This window comes from Dendrobates tinctorius, unplaced genomic scaffold (assembly GCF_039654945.1).
Source record: "Dendrobates tinctorius isolate UK_male_01 unplaced genomic scaffold, ASM3965494v1 ptg000241l, whole genome shotgun sequence".
Taxonomy (NCBI): domain Eukaryota; kingdom Metazoa; phylum Chordata; class Amphibia; order Anura; family Dendrobatidae; genus Dendrobates; species Dendrobates tinctorius.
The window spans coordinates 21842909-21865865 of NW_027361908.1; the positions used below are offsets into that span (position 1 = coordinate 21842909).

A 22957-nucleotide genomic window follows, 5' to 3' on the forward strand; every position below is an offset into this window, starting at 1 on the left:
GAAGAAACTGAGTATTATCTGACAGAATTGCAGGGGTGTCAATACTTTTGGCCATGACTGTACCTTTAAGAGAGCCTGGGGTCAGTACCAGAGCATTTGAAGGCAATTGCCCTGACTTCCATACCGGGGATCCCTTTAAGAGAGGACTGGGGTCAGAACCAAAGCACTGGATGGATTTACCCTGCCTTCCATACCGGAGATTCCTTTAAGAAAGGCCTGGGGTCAGTACCAAAACGCTGAGTGGATTTGCCCTAACTTGCATACCAATGATCCGCGGGAAGGGGGATTCATTTCTGTCATGCTCTGCTCCTTTCTGGGAGCAGACAAAGGCTGGGAGCTTATGTTCCTGGGGATGCTAGATTTCTCTCACCATGTCAGTGTCTGCTGAGGTGTTGTCAAGTGGGAAAACTTGCTCATAGCAACCAGCCACAGCTCAGCTTCTTTTAACCAGCTCTGGTGAAATGAGAGATGCTTAGTGATTGGTTGGTGATACACACATACATACATACATACATACATACTGTGACGACTCCTGGAGTGGACCCTCTGGGTCGTGACACCAACCCTCCCAGGGCGAGCTGACCTAGTGAAGACCACCCCCTATACAGGGAGTGTCAGGGGCAAGCCCCAGGGGGTGAGGCACCACGACTGCTGGCACCAGGCGGCCGGCTCACAGGAGACACGAGTGGGTGAAAGTGTCTGCAGGAACGTGTAAAGTGTGGACACGGGAACACGTGGTATACAGAGACTTCGTTCGTCCGGGTGTGAGTGAAGCAGGATGCGTGCAAGGAGCACGTCAGAGCACTGAGTTAGGCAGCAGGTGTGCCAGGAGGTGTAACAGAGTAAGAGACTGAGTACAGGATCAGAGTGTGTGCCCAGAGGCACAACTGAGTATAAGACAGAGCACGGAATCAGAGTGTGTGCCAGGAGGCACGACTGAGTATAAGACAGAGTACAGGGTAAGAGCGTGTGCCAGGAGGCACAACCGAGTATGAGACAGAGTACAGTGTCAGAGCATGTGCCAGGAGGCACAACCGAGTACGAGACAGAACACAGGGTCAGAGCGTGTGCCAGGAGGCACAACCAAGTACAAAGCAGAGTGCAGATTCAGAGCGTGTGCCAAGAGGCACAACAGAGTGCAAGGCAGAGGACCTGAGTACAGCGCACAGCCAGGCAGGGACACGGCAGACCAAGCCAGGAGCACAACAATAATCAGGCACCTCCCCTAGGGGGAGGTCGTCTGATATAGCACATGACTACTACTGGTTCCGGATCAGGACCTAGCCAGAAAGCACATGACCACTACAGGTTCCGGGTCAGGTCCTCCATTACCATAGAGAGGACCGAGCCCTATACAGCACTGACAGGAGCGCGCAAGCGCAAACGTGACATGTAGAAGGAGGCCCGGGGACGAGAGCTGCGCGTGCGCACCCTACGGGACCCCCGGAGTGACAGCAGCTCCGGAAGAGATGACGTCGGGACCGAGGTCCCGCCCCCAGGTGAGCACGGCGTGACAGTACCCCCCCCTTTACGCCCCCTCTTTCTAAAACTGGAGAGGAACTTAGACAAAATCTGGGGTGCGTGGATATTCTCCCTGGGTTCCCATGACCTCTCCTCGGGGCCAAAACCCTTCCAATCGACCAGGAACATGGTTCTCCCTCTTACCTTCTTCATGGCCAAAATGTCATTCACCTCAAACTCATCCCCCAAGCCAACAGGCTGGGGTGTGTGGCCTGGAGAAGGATGAAATCGGTTAAGAACCACAGGTTTTAGGAGAGACACATGGAAGGAATTGGGAATACGGAGTGAAGGAGGCAGCTTCAATTTGTAAGCAACATCATTAATCCGCCTGAGGACCTCAAAAGGACCAATGTAACGGGGACCCAGTTTGTAAGATGGTACCTTAAGGCGGACGTATTTGGTGGAGAGCCACAGCTTGTCACCAGGGAGAAATGGAGGAACGTCCAGGCGCCTCTTGTCAGCGTGTAATTTCATTCTGTCCCGTGCTTTCTCGACAGCGGTTTTGGTCTCCTGCCATACCCTGGAGAACTCCACAGACTGAGAATCGGCAGCAGGTACCCCCGAGACAGGAAGTACCGGTAGAGGCACATTGAGATGCTGTCCAAAGACGATGAAGAAAGGAGACTTGGTAGACGATTCACTGGAGTAATTATTGTAGGCGAACTCAGCCCAAGGAAGTAGACCGACCCAGTCATTCTGATGAGCATTAGAAAAATGCCGGAGATAGGATGTAAGGATCTGGTTGGTACGTTCCACCTGCCCATTGGTTTGGGGGTGATAGGCGGAAGAGAAATCCAATGACACTTTCATGAGTCCGCATAGAGCTCTCCAGAACCGGGAGGTGAATTGGACCCCTCTATCCGACACGATGTGCTGGGGGAAGCCGTGAATCCTGAAGATATGGGAAATGAAGATCTTCGCCAAGTCAGGAGCAGAGGGTAGTCCGGGAAGAGGAATGAAGTGAGCCATCTTTGAAAATCGGTCTACAAACCACCAAGACCACAGTACAACCGGAAGAACAAGGCAGATCAGTAATGAAATCCATGGCTATGTGCTGCCATGGAGTCGACGGAATGGGAAGCGGGAACAGAAGACCGGAGGGTGATTGTCTGGGTATCTTGTTCTGGGCACAGGACGGGCAAGATGCTACAAAGTCTTTAACATCCTGGGAGAGTGAAGGCCACCAATAATGGCGAGAGATTAAGTCCAAAGTCTTTTTGACACCAACGTGGCCGGCAATCTTGGACGAATGTCCCCAATTTAGCACTCGTTTTCGGTTATTCTCAGCCACAAAGGTTCTTCCCGGAGGTAACGTGGTTAACTTGACAGGAGCCACAGTAATTACTTTGGATAAATCAATGATATGAGAGGGTTCTTCCTCTGCATCAGACGACAGGAATGATCTTGACAACGCATCCGCTCTAACGTTCTTATCGCCGGGCCGAAAATGTAGCTAAAAGTCAAAGCGGGCGAAGAATAGGGACCACCTGGCTTGCCGAGGATTGAGCCTCTGTGCGGACTGGATGTACGCCAGGTTCTTATGGTCTGTGAAGATCTTGAATGGATGTATGGCACCCTCCAGTAAGTACCTCCACTCCTCCAAGGCCAACTTAATGGCCAATAGCTCTTTGTCGCCAATGGAGTAGTTCTGCTCAGTGGAGGAAAATACTTTAGAAAAGAAGCCACAGGTGACAAAACGTCCAGAAGAGGATTTCTGCAGAAGGACTGCGCCAGCCCCAGTAGAGGATGCGTCTACCTCGAGAGTGAAAGGTCTACTAACCTCAGGTCGGTGAAGCGCCGGAGCAGCGGCGAAGGCTTGTTTCAACGACTGGAAGGCCTCTTCAGCCTCAGAGGGCCAAGCCTTTGGGTTAGCTCCCTTGCAGATAAGGGACGAGATGGGGCGAACCAACGAGGAAAAATGAGGAACGAACTGTCGGTAGTAGTTCGCAAAACCAAGGAAGCGTTGGATTGCCTTCACCCCATGGGGCTGTGGCCAATCGAGGACGGCGGACACTTTTGCCGGATCCATGCATAGACCTGATTCTGAGATAATGTACCCCAAGAATGGCAGGGACGTTTGCTCGAAGGCACATTTCTCGAGCTTGGCATAAAGGCGGTTCTCCCTCAGGCGCTGGAGGACTTGACGCACGTTCTTTCTGTGGGCGGAGAGGTCTGGAGAAAAAACGAGGATGTCATCCAGATAGACTACCACGCAGGAGTACAGCATATCCCGGAAGACGTCATTCACGAACTCCTGGAAAACCGCTGGGGCATTGCAGAGGCCGAAGTGCATGACCAAGTACTCGTAGTGACCGTCTCTGGTGTTAAAGGCGGTCTTCCACTCATCCCCGGAACGAATGCGGATCAAGTTGTAGGCCCCACGAAGATCCAGTTTGGTGAAAATTCGAGCTCCTCTAAGTCGGTCAAAGAGCTCCGGGATCAATGGCAATGGGTACTTGTTCTTGACCGTGATATTGTTCAGGCCTCGGTAGTCTATGCAAGGACGGAGGGAGCCGTCCTTCTTTTTTACAAAGAAAAATCCCGCTCCCGCGGGCGAGGAGGACTTACGGATGAAACCTCTAGCAAGGTTCTCCTGGATATAGTCAGACATAGCTTGGGTCTCAGCAGGGGATAGCGGGTATATCCTACCCCTGTGTGGCGTAGAACCAGGAATGAGGTCAATCGGACAGTCATATGGCCGATGGGGGGGCAGAGTCTCGGCCTCCTTCTTGTCGAAAACATCTGCAAAGGACCAGTAAGCCGACGGCAGACCTGTAGGTGCCGGGGATGGACCGGCAGAGTTCATCAGACGGACGGGCAACAGGCACTTCTCCTGACAGAACGGTCCCCACCGGAGTATCTCGCCCGACTGCCAGTCCAGGGTTGGCTCATGAGTCCGTAGCCAAGGGAGGCCTAGAAGAAGTGCGTGAGACATGGTGGACAAGACGAGGAAGGAGATCTTCTCCAGGTGCAGGGCTCCGATCTGCAGCTCGATCTCTTCGGTGGCCTGGGTAACGGACTCCAGCACGGACGTACCATTGACCGAAACAATCGACCGAGGAGTCTCCAGGGATCTGACAGGAATCCGGTATTTTTTAACCGCCTCGAGTGTGATAAAATTCCCCTCCGCGCCAGAATCCAGGAAAGCCTCCTCAGAATAACGCTTGGCACCGAGATTCAATAATACGGACACGAGCAGGGGAGGAGAGGAATCACGTACACCTAGGGAGGCCTCTCCTATCAACCCTAGGCGGAGAAGTTTCCCGGCTTCTTGGAGCAGGAACGGAGGAGGTGAGAGGAGCTCCTCTCTCTGGCTAATTCACGGGCACGTTCCTGAAACCGCAGGTCGATGCGTGTCGCCAGTGAGATCAGATCCTCTAAAGAGGTGGGAGTATCCCGACCTGCCAGTACGTCTTTGATCCGACTGGACAGGCCACGCCAAAAGATCCCTACGAGAGCCTCGTTGTTCCAACCGAGTTCGGAGGCCAAGGTACGAAAACGGATGGCATACTGTCCTACCGGTAGCGTACCCTGATGGAGGTTAAAGAGGGACTCGGTGATAGAGGCCAGCCGACCCGGCTCGTCGAACACCTTGCGGAAGGTGTCCAAAAAGGTGGAAAGCCGAGAGACGAGTGGGTCATTGCGCTCCCAGAGGGGGTTCACCCATGCTAATGCCTCCCCCTCTAAGTGTGAAACAATAAAGGCAATTTGGGCGCGCTCAGTGGGATAGTGCTGCGGCAAAAGCTCAAAATGTATCCGGCATTGGTTCAGAAATCCTCGACAAAACTTAGGGTCCCCGCTATATCGGGGTGGCTTGCCGAGGCGCGGTATCGGGTGCAGGGCCGAGGACTGGGCAGAAACGGATTGTATGGCTGACAAACGAGACTCCATGGATTTCAAAAAGACCATAATCCTGGTCTGACTCTCCCGTAGGAACACCAGTTCCTTTTGGATGGAGGTGGTGGCACCAGCGGGGTCCATGGCCTGATTATACTGTGACGACTCCTGGAGTGGACCCTCTGGGTCGTGACACCAACCCTCCCAGGGCGAGCTGACCTAGTGAAGACCACCCCCTATACAGGGAGTGTCAGGGGCAAGCCCCAGGGGGTGAGGCACCACGACTGCTGGCACCAGGCGGCCGGCTCACAGGAGACACGAGTGGGTGAGAGTGTCTGCAGGAACGTGTAAAGTGTGGACACGGGAACACGTGGTATACAGAGACTTCGTTCGTCCGGGTGTGAGTGAAGCAGGAAGCGTGCAAGGAGCACGTCAGAGCACTGAGTCAGGCAGCAGGTGTGCCAGGAGGTGTAACAGAGTAAGAGACTGAGTACAGGATCAGAGTGTGTGCCCGGAGGCACAACTGAGTATAAGACAGAGCACGGTATCAGAGTGTGTGCCAGGAGGCACGACTGAGTATAAGACAGAGTACAGGGTAAGAGCGTGTGCCAGGAGGCACAACCGAGTATGAGACAGAGTACAGTGTCAGAGCATGTGCCAGGAGGCACAACCGAGTACGAGACAGAACACAGGGTCAGAGCGTGTGCCAGGAGGCACAACCAAGTACAAAGCAGAGTGCAGATTCAGAGCGTGTGCCAAGAGGCACAACAGAGTGCAAGGCAGAGGACTTGAGTACAGCGCACAGCCAGGCAGGGACACGGCAGACCAAGCCAGGAGCACAACAATAATCAGGCACCTCCCCTAGGGGGAGGTCGTCTGATATAGCACATGACTACTACTGGTTCCGGGTCAGGACCTAGCCAGAAAGCACATGACCACTACAGGTTCCGGGTCAGGTCCTCCATTACCATAGAGAGGACCGAGCCCTATACAGCACTGACAGGAGCGCGCAAGCGCAAACGTGACATGTAGGAGGAGGCCCGGGGACGAGAGCTGCGCGTGCGCACCCTACGGGACCCCCGGAGTGACCGCAGCTCCGGAAGAGATGACGTCGGGACCGAGGTCCCGCCCCCAGGTGAGCACGGCGTGACACATACATTCAGTTTTATATATAGAGATGATGAATACAAGTATTGCCTAAAACCAACATGTCAGAAGATCTGCACTACAGATGCAGGCCGTAGATTACAGTAAAGGTTTCTATCATTGATGCAAACAGGCTAAAAATGATCTACCTCATCAAAATGACTGTCTAAAAAAGCATTCCAAAGCACCTTCTGAATTCTTAGTAACATATCATTTTGGTTGGACATCTCTTTAAAGGGACGTTCCACTGTGGAGCTTTTAGGTAATTGCTTAAATTAAATTATTTGATATATTATTAACAATGAATACAAATCAAATTCACAGGACCCAGACAAGCGGTAAGGTCAATAATCTGTTGATGCTGGACAGTAGCACTGTGAACCGACGCCTTCTTCCCAGCTTTTGCAGCACTTTTGATTAGCCAGCCTGGTGCAACGTCATCATTGCATTGTGATGCACATGTGATGTTGCGCCAATCCATCTAATGAAAAGAAAAGTTGCAGCTCCCGGGTGGTAAGAGAAGATTCTCAGGGCCAATGGCTATGGTGTCTGGGCTCAGTTCTGTGAATCGATTTGCACCAACTCTGATTAACAGATTATTTCCCTTTAAAAATGGCAATTTCAAATCTCTTATAGCTGTCATGCAGATTTATACATGTGGATAAACTGTTTTATTTGGGTTGAAGTGACTTCTAGACTAGAGACTTGGAAAAGGTTTGGATGCTGGTTTATGACTGAATTCTGAGCTATGAGCCATTCTGCATCTCTTTCGTCAGATTTCTTATCACAGCTGCATTTCCTAAGCTCTCTACAAAATTTGTTGGAACTAGTGATTTTCAAAAATTTTCAGTACAATATATAGAATTAAAAAAAAAACTGGTGTGGGGTGAGGTGGTAACTTCTGATGTAATCTCATTGGAGAATGTCAGTGATGTTGTTAATTCAGTAGTTCCCACCTATTATTTTCATCTGCTTATAAAGGTTTTCCCACAAAGTACATTTTTATTTATAGATCTTGAAATAATATGTTTTACAAAAAATGCTTCTGTTACCACGGCTGGTCAGGAGACAAATCTCCAGGAGTGGACCCTCTGGACCGTGGCACCGATGGGCCCCGGGCGAGCTGCCAGGTGGAGCCGACCCCTATACAGGGATCGTTAGGAGGAAGCCCAGGGGTTCGGGTACCATGATAGCCGGTACCGAGAGGGGCAGCTCAGGACGGACTGGAGTAGGAGTACGAGACTGAAGCGTAGACAACAGAGCGGGATCACTGGAGACTAGACTGGAGTAGGACTGCAGGACTGGAGCATAAACAACAGGACGGAGCAGGAACACGGGAGGCAGTACTAGAGTAGGACTGTAGGACTGGAGTGTGGATAGCAGGATGGAGCAGGAACACCGGAGGCAGGACTGGAGTAGGACTGAAGTGTGGAGCAGGAACACCGGAGGCAGGACTGGAGTGAGGATAGCAGGATGGAGCAGGAACACCGGAGGCAGGAATGGAGTGTAGATAGCTGGGCCCACGGAGCACCAGACTGCGGGGCTACTGCAGGGACCACAGAAGGCAAGACTGCGAGACTGCAGAAAGCACACGAAGAAACAGGGCCCAGTGTGCTAGCAAACACAATGATCAGGCGCCTCCCTCAGGGGGGAGCAGCATGATACGGGCCTGTCAGGTCTGCTATTGGTCCGTAGGTGCTTCCGGGTCAGGGCATTGCTGGAGCACAAGTAACAGGAGGGAGGCGCGGCCACGGCCTATGGCGCATGAGCATTGCATGCAGAGACCCCATCAGCCGCAAGCCTGACAGAAGGGACCACCGTGGATGTCGGGCAGCAGGGGGCTGCGGCATGGGAGTGGAGGCCGGATGAGTATACGGAGGCGGCGTGACAGTACCCCCTCCCCTAAGCTGCCCTCCCCGAAGATTAGCAAGAAATCTCTTGAGGATACGAGGAGCATTGATATTCTCCCGAGGTTCCCAGGATCTCTCCTCAGGACCAAAGCCCTTCTAGGCAATAAGAAAAAGAGTCCTACCTCTAACCTTCTTCATGGCGATGATGTCCTCCACCTCAAAGACATCATCGGCACCAACCGGCTGAGAACCAGGATCAGACACGGAATGGAAGTGATTCAGTACCACAGGTTTCAGGAGAGAGACGTGGAAGATGTTCGGGACCCGGAGCGAAGCATGCAACCTCAATTTGTAGGCAACTTTGTTGATACGTCCAAGAATTTCAAACGGACCGATGTAGTATGGACCCAACTTGTAAGAAGGCAGTTTCAACCGGATAAATTTGGACGAGAGCCAGACTTTGTCCCCGACACGATACAGTGGGGAATCCAATCTCTTCTTGTCGGCATAATTCTTCATCCGATCAGCGGCCCTCTTGAGTGACGTGTTGGTCTCAGCCCAGATCTTGGAAAATTCAGAGGACAAGGCGTTGGTCGCGGGTACCTCGGAGGCAGGGGTTATCGGAAGGGGAACACCAGGATGTCTGCCAAACACAATGAAAAACGGAGACTTGGCCGAGGACTCGCCAGAATGGTTGTTATAGGCGAACTCTGCCCAGGGGAGTAAGTCAACCCAGTCATTCTGGTGGGCATTGGAGAAATGACGTAGGTACCCACTCAACGTCTGGTTGGTACCCTCCACCTGCCCGTTGGACTGTGGATGGTAGGCAGAGGAGAAGTTGAGGGAAACATTCATGAGCTTACAAAGTGCCCGCCAGAACTTGGAGGAGAACTGAACCCCTCGGTCAGACACAATGCGTTGAGGTAGTCCATGGAGTCTGAAGATCTGATGGATGAAAACTTTGGCCAACTCAGGAGCCGAGGGGAGACCGGGCAGAGGGATGAAGTGGGCCATCTTGGAGAAACGATCCACCACCACCAGGATGACTGTACAGCCAGAAGAACGGGGTAGGTCAGTGATGAAATCCATGGCAATGTTTTCCCAAGGAACCGCAGGGACGGGCAACGGAAACAACAAGCTGGATGGAGGTCGTCGTGGCACTTTGTTTTTTGCACAGGAGGGACAAGAGGCCACGAAATTGAGCACATCTTGGTGAAGCGTGGGCCACCAGTAGTGACGCATGATAAGGGCAAGGGTCTTCTTAGTTCCGGCATGGCCGGCCAGTCTGGAGCTTGAGGTTTTCGGGCACAAGAGTCTTGCCAGGAGGTGGAGGAAGCCAGTTCACTGGAGCCACTGTGATGATACTAGTGGGGTCAATGATATGCGAAGGTTCCTTCACTGTTTCGTGTGGCTGGAAGACCCTGGACAGAGCGTCGGCTTTGGTATTCTTGTTGCCGGGGAGAAAATGGAGCTCGAAGTCAAATCGGGCAAAAAATAAGGACCATCTGGCCTGACGATGGTTGTGTCTCTGGGCAGACTGAAGATAGGCCAGATTCTTGTGATCCGAGAAGATTACAAAGGGATGGACAGCCCCCTCCTGGAGATAACGCCATTTTTCTAAGGCCAACTTTATGGCCAGGAGTTCCCGGTCACCGATCGAGTAGTTACACTCGGATGGAGAGAAGGCCTTAGAGGAGAAGAAACAGGGGTGCAGACGACCGGAGGTGGATGTCTGAGACAATACTGCCCCAGCACCTGTCGAGGAAGCATCCACTTCGAGTACAAAGGGTCGGTTGCTCTCGGGACGATGCAGCATCAGGGCCGTGGAGAAAGCCCGTTTTAGGGTCTGAAAGGCCTCCTCCGCCTCAGGAATCCAATCATTGGGAGTAGTCCCTTTATGGGTGAGAGCAGAAATAGGTTTGGTTATTGCGGAAAAGTGAGAGATGAATTGCTGGTAATAATTAGTGAATCCGAGAAATCGTTGTATCGCCCTTACTTCCGAAGGGGCGAGGCCATTTGAGAATGGCAGTCAGCTTCTCGGGATCCATCCTTAATCCAGCGTTGGAGATAATGTATCCCAGAAATGGCAGAGAGGTCTGTTCAAAGAGACATTTATCTTAGCATACAGGCGATTCTCCCGAAGACGCTGTAACACCAGACGGACACTCTTTCTGTGGGACGAGAGATCCGGAGAGAAGACGAGGATGTTGTCCAAGTACACGACCACACAGGAGTACAAGAGGTCCCAGAAGATCTTGTTGACGAACTCCTGAAACACCGCAGGAGCATTGCAGAGACCAAAGGGCATGACCAGGTACTTGTAATGGCCGTCTCGAGTGTTGAAATCCGTCTTCCACTCGTCACCTGCTCAGATACGGACCAGATTATAGGCTCCCCTGAGGTCTAGCTTGGAGAAGACCCGAGCCCCTCTGAGGCAGTCAAACAGCTTTGGAATGAGTGGAAGAGGGTACCTGTTCTTGATGGTAATCTCGTTCAAATCCCTATAGTCAATGCACGGCCGTAGAGGTCCGTCCTTTTTCTTGACGAAGAAAAACCCGGCTCCCGCGGGCGAGGAGGACTTCCATATAAAGCCTTTGGCAAGGTTCTCCCGGACGTACTCGGACATGGCTACGGTCTCTGCGGGAGACAGGGGGTAGATTCAGCCCCTTGGGGGGTTGAACCGGGGACTAGTTCAATTGGGCAGTCAAAAGGCCGGTGTGGAGGAAGAACCTCTGCTTCCTTCTTATCAAAGACATCAGCGTAGGAACTGTAGGCTGAAGGAATGCCCGGAAGGTCTGGGGGTGGCCGAGGAGCATCCGCTAGATGGACAGGAGTCAGACAGCGAGCTTGGTATGGGTGCCCCCAGCGGAGTATCTCCCCTGAAGACCAGTCGAGGACAGGCTGATGAGTCCTTAACCATGGAAGACCGAGTAGAATCGCATGGGAGAGCTTGGGCAGAACGTAAAAGGCTATCTTCTCTCGATGTAAGGCTCCGACTTGCAACTCCACTTCCTCAGTGACCAAGGTGACGGTCTCCTGTAGCAGTTTGCCATCCACTGCGGCAATCAGGCGAGGATTGCATAGGGTAACCACGGGAATCTGATGTTTGTCCACCACTTCACGCCGGATGAAGTTACCTGCCGAGCCCGAATCCACATAGGCCACCTCGGACCCACATCTCTCCCCTGAAACCAAAATAACAGATATAGTAAGAGGTTGAGAGTAATCATTAGCACCTAGGGAGGCCTCTCTTACCTGACCTAGGTGGAGGAGTTTCCCTGTTTCTCAGGACAGGTACGGACAAAGTGTGATGAGCCTCCGCAATAGAGGCATAGACCCTGTGCCCGTCTCTCTCTCCGACGCAACTCAGCCAACTTGAGGCGATCTACCTGCATGGATTCGACCGAGGAGGGAGACGAGGACCCGGCAGGACGGGGACTGACATACCGGATGGAAAAGGACGCTGGCCTGGTGGACCTCCTGTCTCTCGCTGACTCCCAGGCACGCTCCTGGAAGCGTAGGTCAATGCGGGTGGCCAGCGAGATAAGGTGCTCCAAGGTGGTCGGGGTATCCCGACACGCGAGTTCATCCTTTATTCTGCTCGAAAGGCCGCGCCAGAATGCCCCTACTAAAGCTGTGTTGTTCCATCCGAGCTCAGAGGCGAGAGTGCGAAAGCGGATCGTGTAATGCCTGACCGTGAGAGAACCCTGATGTAGGTTAAAAAGAGACTTGGTGAGAGAGGCTAACCGACCCGGCTCATCGAAAACCCTGCGAAAAGTATCCAAGAAGACCGGAAGACTCGAGACAATGGGATCGTCACGTTTCCAGAGAGGATTCAGCCAAGACAGGGCCTCTCCCTCCAGATGGGACATAATAAAGGCCACTTTGGCCCGGTCAGAGGTCTATTGCTGAGGCAACCATTCAAAATGGAGGCTACACTGATTTTAAGAGCCCCCTGCAGAGTTTGGGATCACCAGTAAACCGCGGCGGCTTGGCGAGGCGGGGCGCCGGGAGAGCTGTAGACATGGGGGGGAGGAGTCGGGATCGCGGTGGCAGACTGGAGGACCGACAAGCGACTATCAAAGGAGGCCATGTAACTCAGAATATGGGCTTGAGTATCTCATTGCTGAGCCAGCTCCTGTTGAAGACTGGCCAGTTGAGTGGCATTTCCAGGATCAGCCACCTGCAGGAACACCGGAGGCAGGACTGGAATAGGACTGAAGGACTGGAGTGTGGATAGCAGGATGGAGCAGGAACACCGGAGGCAGGACTGAAGTAGGACTGAAGGACTGGAGTGAGGATAGCAGGGTGGAGCAGGAACACTGGAGGCAGGACTGGAGTGTAGATAGCTGGACTCACGGAGCACCGGACTGCAGGGCTACTGCAGGGACCACGGAAGGCGAGACTGCAGAGAGCACACGAGGAAACAGGGCCCAGTGTGCTGGCAAACACAACGATCAGGTGCCTCCCTCAGGGGGAGCGGCCTGATATGGCCTTGTCAGGTCTGCCATTGGTCCGTAGGTGCTTCCGGGTCAGGGCATTGCCGGAGCACAAGTAACAGGAGGGAGGCGCGGCCGCGCCCTATGGTGCATGCTCATTGCATGCAGAGACCCCGTCAGCCGCGAGCCTGTCAGAAGGGACCGCTGTGGCTGTCGGGCGGCGGGGGGCTGCGGCGTGGCAGCGGAGACCGGGTGAGTATGCGGAGGCGGCGTGACACCTTCTGTATTGAGATAATATTATAAATGTGCCCCTGCTATGTACTGTGTAATGGCTGTGCCTGACCATACAGAGCTGCTCTAATTCATGGCCTGAAGATACAACAGCTCTTGGCTAGAGGGAGAAACATAAGTCAGTTATGATAAGTGAGTATGGGGATGAAACCCCAGAGGCTTGCAGGTGTTGTTTTCTGAGGTAGCACATTTCCCTGCCTGTGGTAACACAGGAGTGAATGTTTCTGCGGCATTTCCAGCACTTTGAGCTCATCATAAATCCATTCAGTCACATAGCAGCCATTGAGCTTATATGTCACTTACTTGATTTATGATGATGAATTCATAGGATTGGTGATGTGGCAGAAACACTCACTCCTTCGTTACCTTAGACTTGGAAATGTTGCCTTAGAAAGCAGCATCTGTGAGCAACTGCTGTTTCATCTTTATACTCACTTATCATAAGTGCCTGATATCCCCCCCCCACCTTTCGGGCAGGAGCTGTGGTATGTGCCAACTATGAACTTGAGCAGCTCTGTATGGTCAGGCACAGCCATTACACAGTACACAGCAGGGGCACATTTATAAGATTATCTCAGCACAGGAACATTTTTTTTTTTTTAAAACACATTCGATAGTGGAATTTATTATTCCAAGGTCTGTTAATTAAAATGTACTTTGATTGTGGGACAATACCATTAATCCCTTCATGACCTTGAATGTATCCATACATTCAGGTGGTGAGTACTTACCAACTTTGGACGTATGGATACATCATATCATTAATGCGGGACCGCAACCGCAGTTGCGGTGATCACATTAAGATTCTCAAAGCAGGGCACCAAAAGGCAGGGGTTGCCACATCTTGGGGGATGGCTACAATGAAATTGACTGAAACACTGATGTCCAGCTTATGAGCAGTGCTGTAACAAAGCCTAGCAAAACAAGCATCACCAGGGCCAGCTCTGATTATTGCGATCAGACGATGACTCCGATCACATCAATCAGAGTGCACAGATACGATCTGACCCCACTATGACTGCTCTACACTTCCACATTCTAGCTTTGGAATTGTGTAGAGTGTTCATAGTGCTGATCTGACGTGCTGGACCTTGTAGTGCCACGGACTTTTTGAAGCCTGTGCCATCACTGATACTGATGTTCCTGCGATTTCTGAAAGAAGATGTTTCTAATCCGTTCCTGATCCCTGATTTTTCCAAATCCACCTCAATCACCATCTTCCCCTTTTATCCCCCTCCCCAACCCCCCTTCTGCCACGAGGCGCTGATCTGTACTTGATCGCTCGATTTTTGACAGTTTGTTTTTTGGTAGTGCGTCCTGCAGCCTCTGAGGACTGATCAGTGATGCAAATCACTGATCGGCACTCGTGCTTACTGTTTTCCATTATTTTTTTTTTGCCCCTACCTATCCCCCCTCCTTTGCACTACCTCTGTGCGTGCATCCTACAGCCTAATGAGCGCTGGTCAGTGACGAACATCGGCCTCCGGTTGTTGTTTTATTTTGTATGTGTGAAAAAAGAATTGAATAAAAAATAATGTAGATTGGTTGATAGGACTATATTTGGGACAATAAATCAGCTCATAATACAGTATTTTTTTTTAATGAATTCAGTCAGGGTTAGTGGCAAATAGTAATGTGGAAAAAAGCAAAAAAAATAATTTAAATTAGTCGACAGGACTAGATTAGGGACAGTAAAAATATACTGTAGTAATCAGCATCTACAACAGTAATTTTACTGAATTTATTCAGGGTTATTGTCGCATAGCAAAGTGGTGAAAAAAAATTACATCTGTGTCCTACAGCCGGCAAGCACTGATCAGCGACACATTACTGACCGGCCTCCGGTTGTTGTCTTTTTTTCTTCTTGGTGTGAAAAAAAAGATTAAAAAAAAAATTAGCAGGGACAGTAAAAATATACAGTAAATAATCGGCAGGTACTGCAGTATTGTTTACTGAATATAGTCGTAAGTGTCAGATAATTGCGCGTACTCAGTCATTTTTTCCTATCATCCCTTTAGTAAATTTATTTTTTATTTTACCAAATTTTTATATTTTTTATTTTTCCTTTCTAGATGCTTTTCTTTCTTTTTTCTCTTCTAAATACGAAAGATTACACCAAATACACACACCTGAATAAAATGTGATGCAAATAATCTGGCACTCTGCCTGTTGAAATGTATTTAACTTTTTTATTTCAAGAATATGCTTGAATATAAAGATACATTCTGGTCAACACAGGGAAAGGAGGCTCCATCCTGCACGTGGTAATAGGCTCACTTCCTCTTTAGATATAAGCATATGCTGAAATAAAAAAGAGCCAGGCAAGCTTATACTATGTGTTTGAATCTTGGGTGCGCGCAGTAATTCTCTGCGGCTCTCCCTCAAATCCCTCTGGCTCTTTCCTACTGTGCAGCGGGGATTCGGTGCCCACAAGAAAGGAGGAAATGACTGATGGATGTGAGGCGTCTGTGTCCGGGGGGAAAGACCTGACCCCCGGACAAACTACAGGTATGACGGACAAATTATAAAAACGATTCTTTCAGGGGTGGAAAGGAAGCCAAATAGAAGAGCCACCTTGACAGAATGCAGCATTAGTGCTGCACAAGGTGGCTCTTTTAATTAAAAACGCCTGGAGGGGGTAACAGGTTCCCTTTAGGCTGTGTGCCCACGATGCGATTTTTAAGCGTTTTTGCCGCGATTTTCGGCGTGAAAACATTTAAAAATCGTGTACAGACCGCACCCCATGCATTCCTATGGCATTCCACACATGCTGTGCTAATGCTGCGCTTTTTTCCGCGGCGGAAATGCATCGCGGAAAAAATCGCAGCATGATCATTCTTTTGTGTGGAATCGCAAAGAATTCCCGCGATTCCGCACCCATAGGAATGCATGAGAATCGCTTACTTCCCGCATGTGGCTATGCCCACCATGCGGGAAGTTAAGCGTCTCATGTGCAGTTGGTACCCACGGTGTGGAGGAGAGGAGACTGTCCTCCAGGCCCTGGGTACCATACCCCTGTAAAAAAAAGAATAAAAAATAAAAAATCGGGGTATATTTACCTTCCGACGTCCCGCGCTGCATTCCCGGCCTAAGCGTTCCCAGTAATGCCTTGCGGCAAGGTCCTGTGGTGACGTAGTCTCGCGTGACTCTAGCGGTCTCACGAGATCACTATAGTAACGCGAGACTATGTCATCACAGGTCTCGCAAGGCATTACTGGGAACGATGAGGCCCGGGATGGCAGCGCGGGACGTCGGAAGGTAAATATACCCCGATTTTTTTATTATTTTATCATTTTTAACATTTTATCTTTTACTATTGAGGCCGCATTGGAGAGGGAGGTTATTAGGGAATGGCAGAGGTCTGGTATGTGGAGTGGTTGGGGTGGTGGAACTGTAAAGGTTTGCCTTGTTTGGTCAATCTTGTTTTTGAAGTAGGTGGCAAAGTCCTCAGCAGAGATGAGGGGAGTTGGAGGTGGCAGTGGTGGGTGGAGGAGAGAGTTAAATGTGCTGAACAGTTGTTTTGGGTTGTGGGATAATAAAGAGACAAGGTTTGTGAAATATGTCTGTTTAGCAGAGGTGAGGGCTGATTTAAAGGCAAGTGTAGCTTGTTTGAAAGCAGTGAAGTCGTCTGGCAGGCGTGTTTTCTTCTAACGCCACTCCGCGACCCTGGATGCATGTCGAAGTTTTTTGATGAGGTTGTTGTGCCAGGGTTGCCTATTGGTTTGTCGCACTTTGCCATGCATGAGAGGAGCGACTGAGTCTGTGGCTGATGTGAGGGTGGCATTGTAGAAAGCGGTGTCACTGTCCGTGTTGTGGAGTGAAGATATGGAGGATAGAGGTAGAAGAGAGTCTGAGAGTCTGTGGATGTCTAGGTGTGCGAGATTTCTGCGAGGATGTGCTAGTGACGACATGGGGGGCAGGATGAGAAGGTGAGTAGATGGTGGTCAGATAGGGGGAAGGGAGAGGTTGTGAGATTAGATAGGGAACAGAGGCGGGTGAAAATGAGATCTAATGTATGTCCATCTGTGTGGGTGGCTGTGGAGGACCACTGAGTAAGTTCAAAGGATGACAGGAGTTTGGAGGCTGCTGGCTGGGGGGTGTCAATGGGGATGTTGAAGTCCCCCATTATGATGGTGGGGATGTCAGCAGAGAGAAAGTGGAGGAGCCAGGTGGAGAATTGGTCGATGAAGGCAGTGGCTGAGCTCAGTGGTCGATATATGACAGCCATTTGGAGATTAGAGGGAGAGTAAATACGGACAGAGTGAACCTCGAAAGAAGGGAGGGTGGGGGTTGGATAGGGTTGAAGTAGCAGTTTTTAGAAAGGAGGAAACCCACTCCTCCACCTTGTCTGTTGCCCGGGCGAGGAGTGTGGGTAAAGTGGAGGCCGCCATAACTCAGTACGGCCGGGGAGGCCGTGTCAGCAAGGTCTCAGTGAGGGCCAGGAAGGAAAAGTTGCGGGAGGTAAAAAGGTCGTGGATCACGTGGAGCTTGTTGCAGATGGAGCGAACATTCCAAAGTGCTCCAGAAAGAGGGTGCGGGAGGGAGGGGGTCAGTGGCACAGGTTTTAAGTGTGAGGGATTGCGGTAGTTTGTCATAGTGTGAGACATATAGTGGTGGGGATTAGTGGGATGTATGAGGCAGGTGGGGCCTGGATTGGGGGATATGTCACCAGCAGTGAGAAGAAGCAGAGAAAGGGAAAGCAGGTGGGTGAAGGAGAGTGATCGTCTTGTATTGTATTTTAGTAGGAGAGGTCTGAGGTTAAGGAGTACAGTCATGGCCAAAAGTATTGACACCCCTGCAATTCTGTCAGATAATACTCAGTTTCTTCCTGAAAATGATTGCAAACACAAATTCTTTGGTATTATTATCTTCATTTAATTTGTCTTAAATGAAAAAACACAAAAAGAATTGTCCTAAAGCCAAATTGGATATAATTCCACACCAAACATAACAAAGAGGGTGGACAAAAGTATTGGCACTGTTCGAAAAATCATGTGATGCTTCTCTAATTTGTGTAATTAACAGCACCTATAACTTACCTGTGGCACCTAACAGGTGTTGGCAATAACTAAATCACACTTGCAGCCAGTTGACATGGATTAAAGTTGACTCAACCTCTGTCCTGTGTCCTTGTGTGTACCACATTGAGCATGGAGAAAAGAAAGAAGACCAAAGAACTGTCTGAGGACTTGAGAAACCAAATTGTGAGGAAGCATGAGCAATATCAAGGCTACAAGTCCATCTCCAAAGACCTGAATGTTCCTGTGTCTACCGTGCGCAGTGTCATCAAGAAGTTTAAAGCCCATGGCACTGTGGCTAACCTCTCTAGATGTGGCCAGAAAAGAAAAATTGACAAGAGATTTCAATGCAAGATTGTGCGGATGTTGGATAAAGAACCTCCACTAACATCCAAACAAGTTCAAGCTGCCCTGCAGTCCGAGGGTACAACGGTGTCAACCCGTACTATCCGTCGGCATCTGAATGAAAAGGAACTGTATGGTAGGAGACCCAGGAAGACTCCACTTCTTACCCCGAGACATAAAAAAGCCAGGCTGGAGTTTGCCAAAACTTACCTGAAAAAGCCTAAAACATTTTGGAAGAATGTTCTCTGGTCAGATGAGACAAAAGTAGAGCTTTTAGGGCAAAAGCATCAACATAGAGTTTACAGGAGAAAAAAGAGGCATTCAAAGAAAAGTACACGGTCCCTACAGTCAAACATGGCGGAGGTTCCCTGATGTTTTGGGGTTGCTTTGCTGCCTCTGGCACTGGACTGCTTGACCGTGTGCATGGCATTATGAAGTCAGAAGACTACCAACAAATTTTGCAGCATAATTTAGGGCCCAGTGTGAGAAAGCTAGGTCTACCTCAGAGGTCATGGGTCTTCCAGCAGGACAATAACCCAAAACACACTTCAAAAAGCACTAGAAAATGGTTTGAGAGAAAGCACTGGAGACTTCTAAGGTGGCCAGCAATGAGTCCGGACCTGAATCCCATAGAACACCTGTGGAGAGATCTAAAAATGGCAGTTTGGAGAAGGCACCCTTCAAATATCAGAGACCTGGAGTAGTTTGCCAAAGAAGAATGGTCTAAAATTCCAGCAGAGCATTGTAAGAAACTCATTGATGGTTACCGGAAGCAGTTGGTCGCAGTTATTTTGACTAAAGGTTGTGCAACCAAGTATTAGGCTGAGGGTGCCAATACTTTTGTCCGGCCCATTTTTGGAGTTTTGTGCGAAATGATCAATGTTTTGCTTTTTGCTTCATTCTCTTTTGTGTTTTTTCATTTAAGACAAATTAAATGAAGATAATAATACCAAAGAATTTGTGTTTGCAATCATTTTCAGGAAGAAACTGAATATTATCTGACAGAATTGCAGGGGTGTCAATACTTTTGGCCATGACTGTATGTCTGCAGATAAAGCGAGGTGGGGGGGGTAAGAGTGAGGGGGAGATAGTTATTTGGTTCGAGGGTGCAGGGGTTTGGGGATAGCGAAGGAGAGTGAAGATTAGTGGAGCATAAACAGTGAGGGCAAATGTGAGCATGGTTAAAGAGCAGAGTAAAAAAAAAATCAAGTAAAGAAAGAAAGCAGTGGTTAGTCTTAGGCTTCGTGCACACGCTGCGGTTTTCGCTGCGGTTCCACTGCGGTTTTGGCCCTGCGGAACCGCAGCAGTTCCGCAGACATGGTACTTTACCATGTTAGCCTATGGGTTTTCAAAACCGCAGTGCTCACGCTGCGGTTTTTTCCGCGCGGTTTTGCTGCGTTTTTTTTCCGCAGCATGTCAATTATTTCTGCGGATTCTGCTGCGGTTTCACACCTTTAACATAGAGGTGTGAAACCGCAGGGCAAAACCGCAGGTCACTTTACCTGCGGTTCCGCGGGAAAAAACCTGCAGGTGAATCTGCAGTGTGTGCACATAGCCTTACCATCTGACCGATTTCTGGACTATTTCTGGTATATTCCTCATGTATCACTTTAAATATGTCACTTCAAATGATGTCACATCTGACCAAGGTCATATCTGACCTGCTCTGTTCAAACTTATGCCATTCAAATGACATATGATGGGTATGACATAGATCATACAGTATATCTTCTGCTTTTCTTTCGGCAGATACCTACGTTCAATTTAGCGAACATGTTTTAGCTATAATGCCTGAAACAATGTTATCTGGGTTGCGACCATCATCTGGAAGGGATCAACATTGGTATCATGAACAACAATTCATCAAGTGCCATGTTTTATATCTGTCTCTTTATTTGAATGTGTTAATAAAGTTGTCATTTTTTTTTGTTCTTTAGACAGAAATTCATTTGCACCAGTGAAAACTAATTCGGGACCTCAGCGGAAAGAACGCATATCATTTCGAGACAATCCAGTTCAATTCAGTGGTGGCTGGGGAGGAGGAAAAAAGAAGGGAAAAGCCAATAAATAGTTTAATTTAAAGATTCACAGATGAATCATTTAGTATATTTTATATTATTCAAAATATATATAGTATTCTTATATAGATAAAGAAAAAAAATTAGGAAACTGACATTTTCTAGTAGTTCTTTTTTCTATTGTAATACATAAAATCCATATTTTTTTAGCTCTTGTTTTAAATTGTTTTTCAATTAACTAAATTGTTTAATTAAAAAGGTAACCTGTAGTATGTGACATTGTTGTGATAAATGTTGTGCCTTACTCAGTATGATATATCAGACCAGTAAAGAATTTGAACAAAGTAACTAAATGTGGAATTCTTTAGATTCGGGGTTTTTTTTCATTTAAAGACTAGCTAACTGAAAAAAAACCTTATTAAAATATAACTTTTATTAAGTACAAAAATGACATTATAAAATTTCACAGATGTCCCCTATTTTAAAGCCTAATAAAAAACAGGCTATTATAATGCTGGAAAGAGATAAGGTATAACAGTTAAACCAAGTCTAACCAGCTGAATCTGACAATACAATCATATGGTCAGAAAAATCTGAATCCAAGCAGTTAAAAACTGCAAAATATTATTCTAGCCCAAAAACCTCAAAAAATGGAAAAAAGGGAAATAGACATAAAGAGAATGTATAAAAATTGATAATATGTGCTACCATCTGATAACAATTTCACTCAGCCGATGTGAAGAAAAGAGTGACCTGGCCCTATACAAAATGACTGTTTGAACACCTACCTAGGTGTGGAGGTTGGCACCCTAAAAAATACGAGAATGGCACCCCTGCTCTTGCGATGGCTATCCCTAATCTCCTATATTATCCTATAAGACAACAGATTAGAAACCGGGCCAGACGGTCTTTTGCAGACTCCAACAGGTTTTCTTCAATAATGGTCCTGTATTTGGCTCCATCCATCTTCCAATCAATTTTAACCATCTTCCCTGTTCCTGCTGAATAAAAGCAGGCCCAAACCATGATGCTGCCACCACCATGTTTGACAGTGGGGATGGTGTGTTCAGGGTAATGAGCTGTGTTGCCTTTACGGCAAACATATTTTTTGGCATTGTTGCCAAAAAGTTCGATTTTGGTTACATCTGACCAGAGCACCTTCTTCCACATGTTTGGTGTGTCTCCCAGGTAGCTTGTTGCAAACTTTAATCAACACTTTTTATGGATATCTTTGAGAAATGGCTTTCTTCTTGCCAGTCTTTCATAAAGGCCAGATTTGTGCAGTGTACGACTGATTGTTGTCCTATGGACAGGCTGTCCCACCTCAGCTGTAGATCTCTGCAGTTCATTTAGAGTGATCATGGGCCTCTTGGCTGCATCTCTGTTCAGTCTTCTCCTTGTTTGAGATGAAAGTTTAGAGGTATGGCCGAGTCTTGGTAGATTTGCAGTGGTATGATACTCCTTCCATTTCAATATGATCGCTTGCACAGTGCTCCTTGGGATGTTTAAAGTTTTGGAAATCATTTTTTATCCAAATCCAGCTTTAAACTTCTCCACAACAGTATCACGGACCTGCCTGTTGTGTTCCTTGGTCTTCATGCTGCTCTCTGTGCATCAAACAGAACCCTGAGACTATCACAGAGCAGGTGCATTTATACGGAGACTTGATTACACACAGGTGGATTATATTTATCATCATTAATCATTTAGGACAACATTGGATCATTCAGAGATCCACAATGAACTTCTGGAGTGAGTTTGCTGCACTGAAAGTAAAGGGGACGAATAATATTGCACGCCCCACTTTTCAGTTTTTGAATTTCCACAAAAATTTAAATTAACCAATACATTTCATTCAACTTCCCAATTGTGTCCCACTTGTTGTTGATTCTTCACCAAAAATTTACATTTGGTATGTTTATGTTTGAAACATATGTGGGAAAAGGTTGAAAAGTTCCAGGGGGCCGAATACTTTCGCAAGTCACTGTAAACATATTTTGATATTTCTTTCCTTCATTGTTCACAAAATGGCTAAACAACTCAACTAAGCAAGAAAAAAGACAATGCATCAATACATCAGAGGATACAGTTCTGAGAATACAGAAAATTGAAAGACTGAGTCACCCACCTCAAAAAATCTTCAATAAATTAGGATTCAGTTGAAAGCTTCAATAAATCTAACAGTAGCAAAATATCATCAACTTCTCGGATGAGACAGCATGAATTAGGTATAAATGGTAGAATTGCTGCAGGAAAGCCACCAATTAAAGGGACTAATAAAAAGGAACTGGTAAGTGAGAATTTCTGTATTCGATGGAGTTAAAATGAATGGCTGACACCAGGATATGTGGCTCCCACCATAAACCATGGAGGAGTGATTGTGATGGTATAAGCTTGTTTTCCTGGTTCACCGTCTGGAAATGTATATAGAACTGAAGGTACAGTGTACCAGCATAGCTACCACAGCATTCCGCAATGATACAACATTGGAA

The 22957-nt window shown here is 48.5% G+C and overlaps 1 protein-coding gene across 1 annotated transcript in view; it reads left to right on the forward strand.

Moving 5' to 3' along the window:
• Window positions 1–20809, forward strand: part of LRRIQ1 (leucine rich repeats and IQ motif containing 1) — a 267121-nt gene extending 246312 nt beyond the window's left edge. The window contains exon 26 of the mRNA XM_073556994.1: window positions 20385–20809. Coding sequence (XP_073413095.1) covers window positions 20385–20518 — 134 coding nt within the window. The 3' untranslated portion in view covers window positions 20519–20809. The remainder of the gene's footprint in view (window positions 1–20384) is intronic.
• The last annotated feature ends 2148 nt before the right edge of the window (window positions 20810–22957 follow it).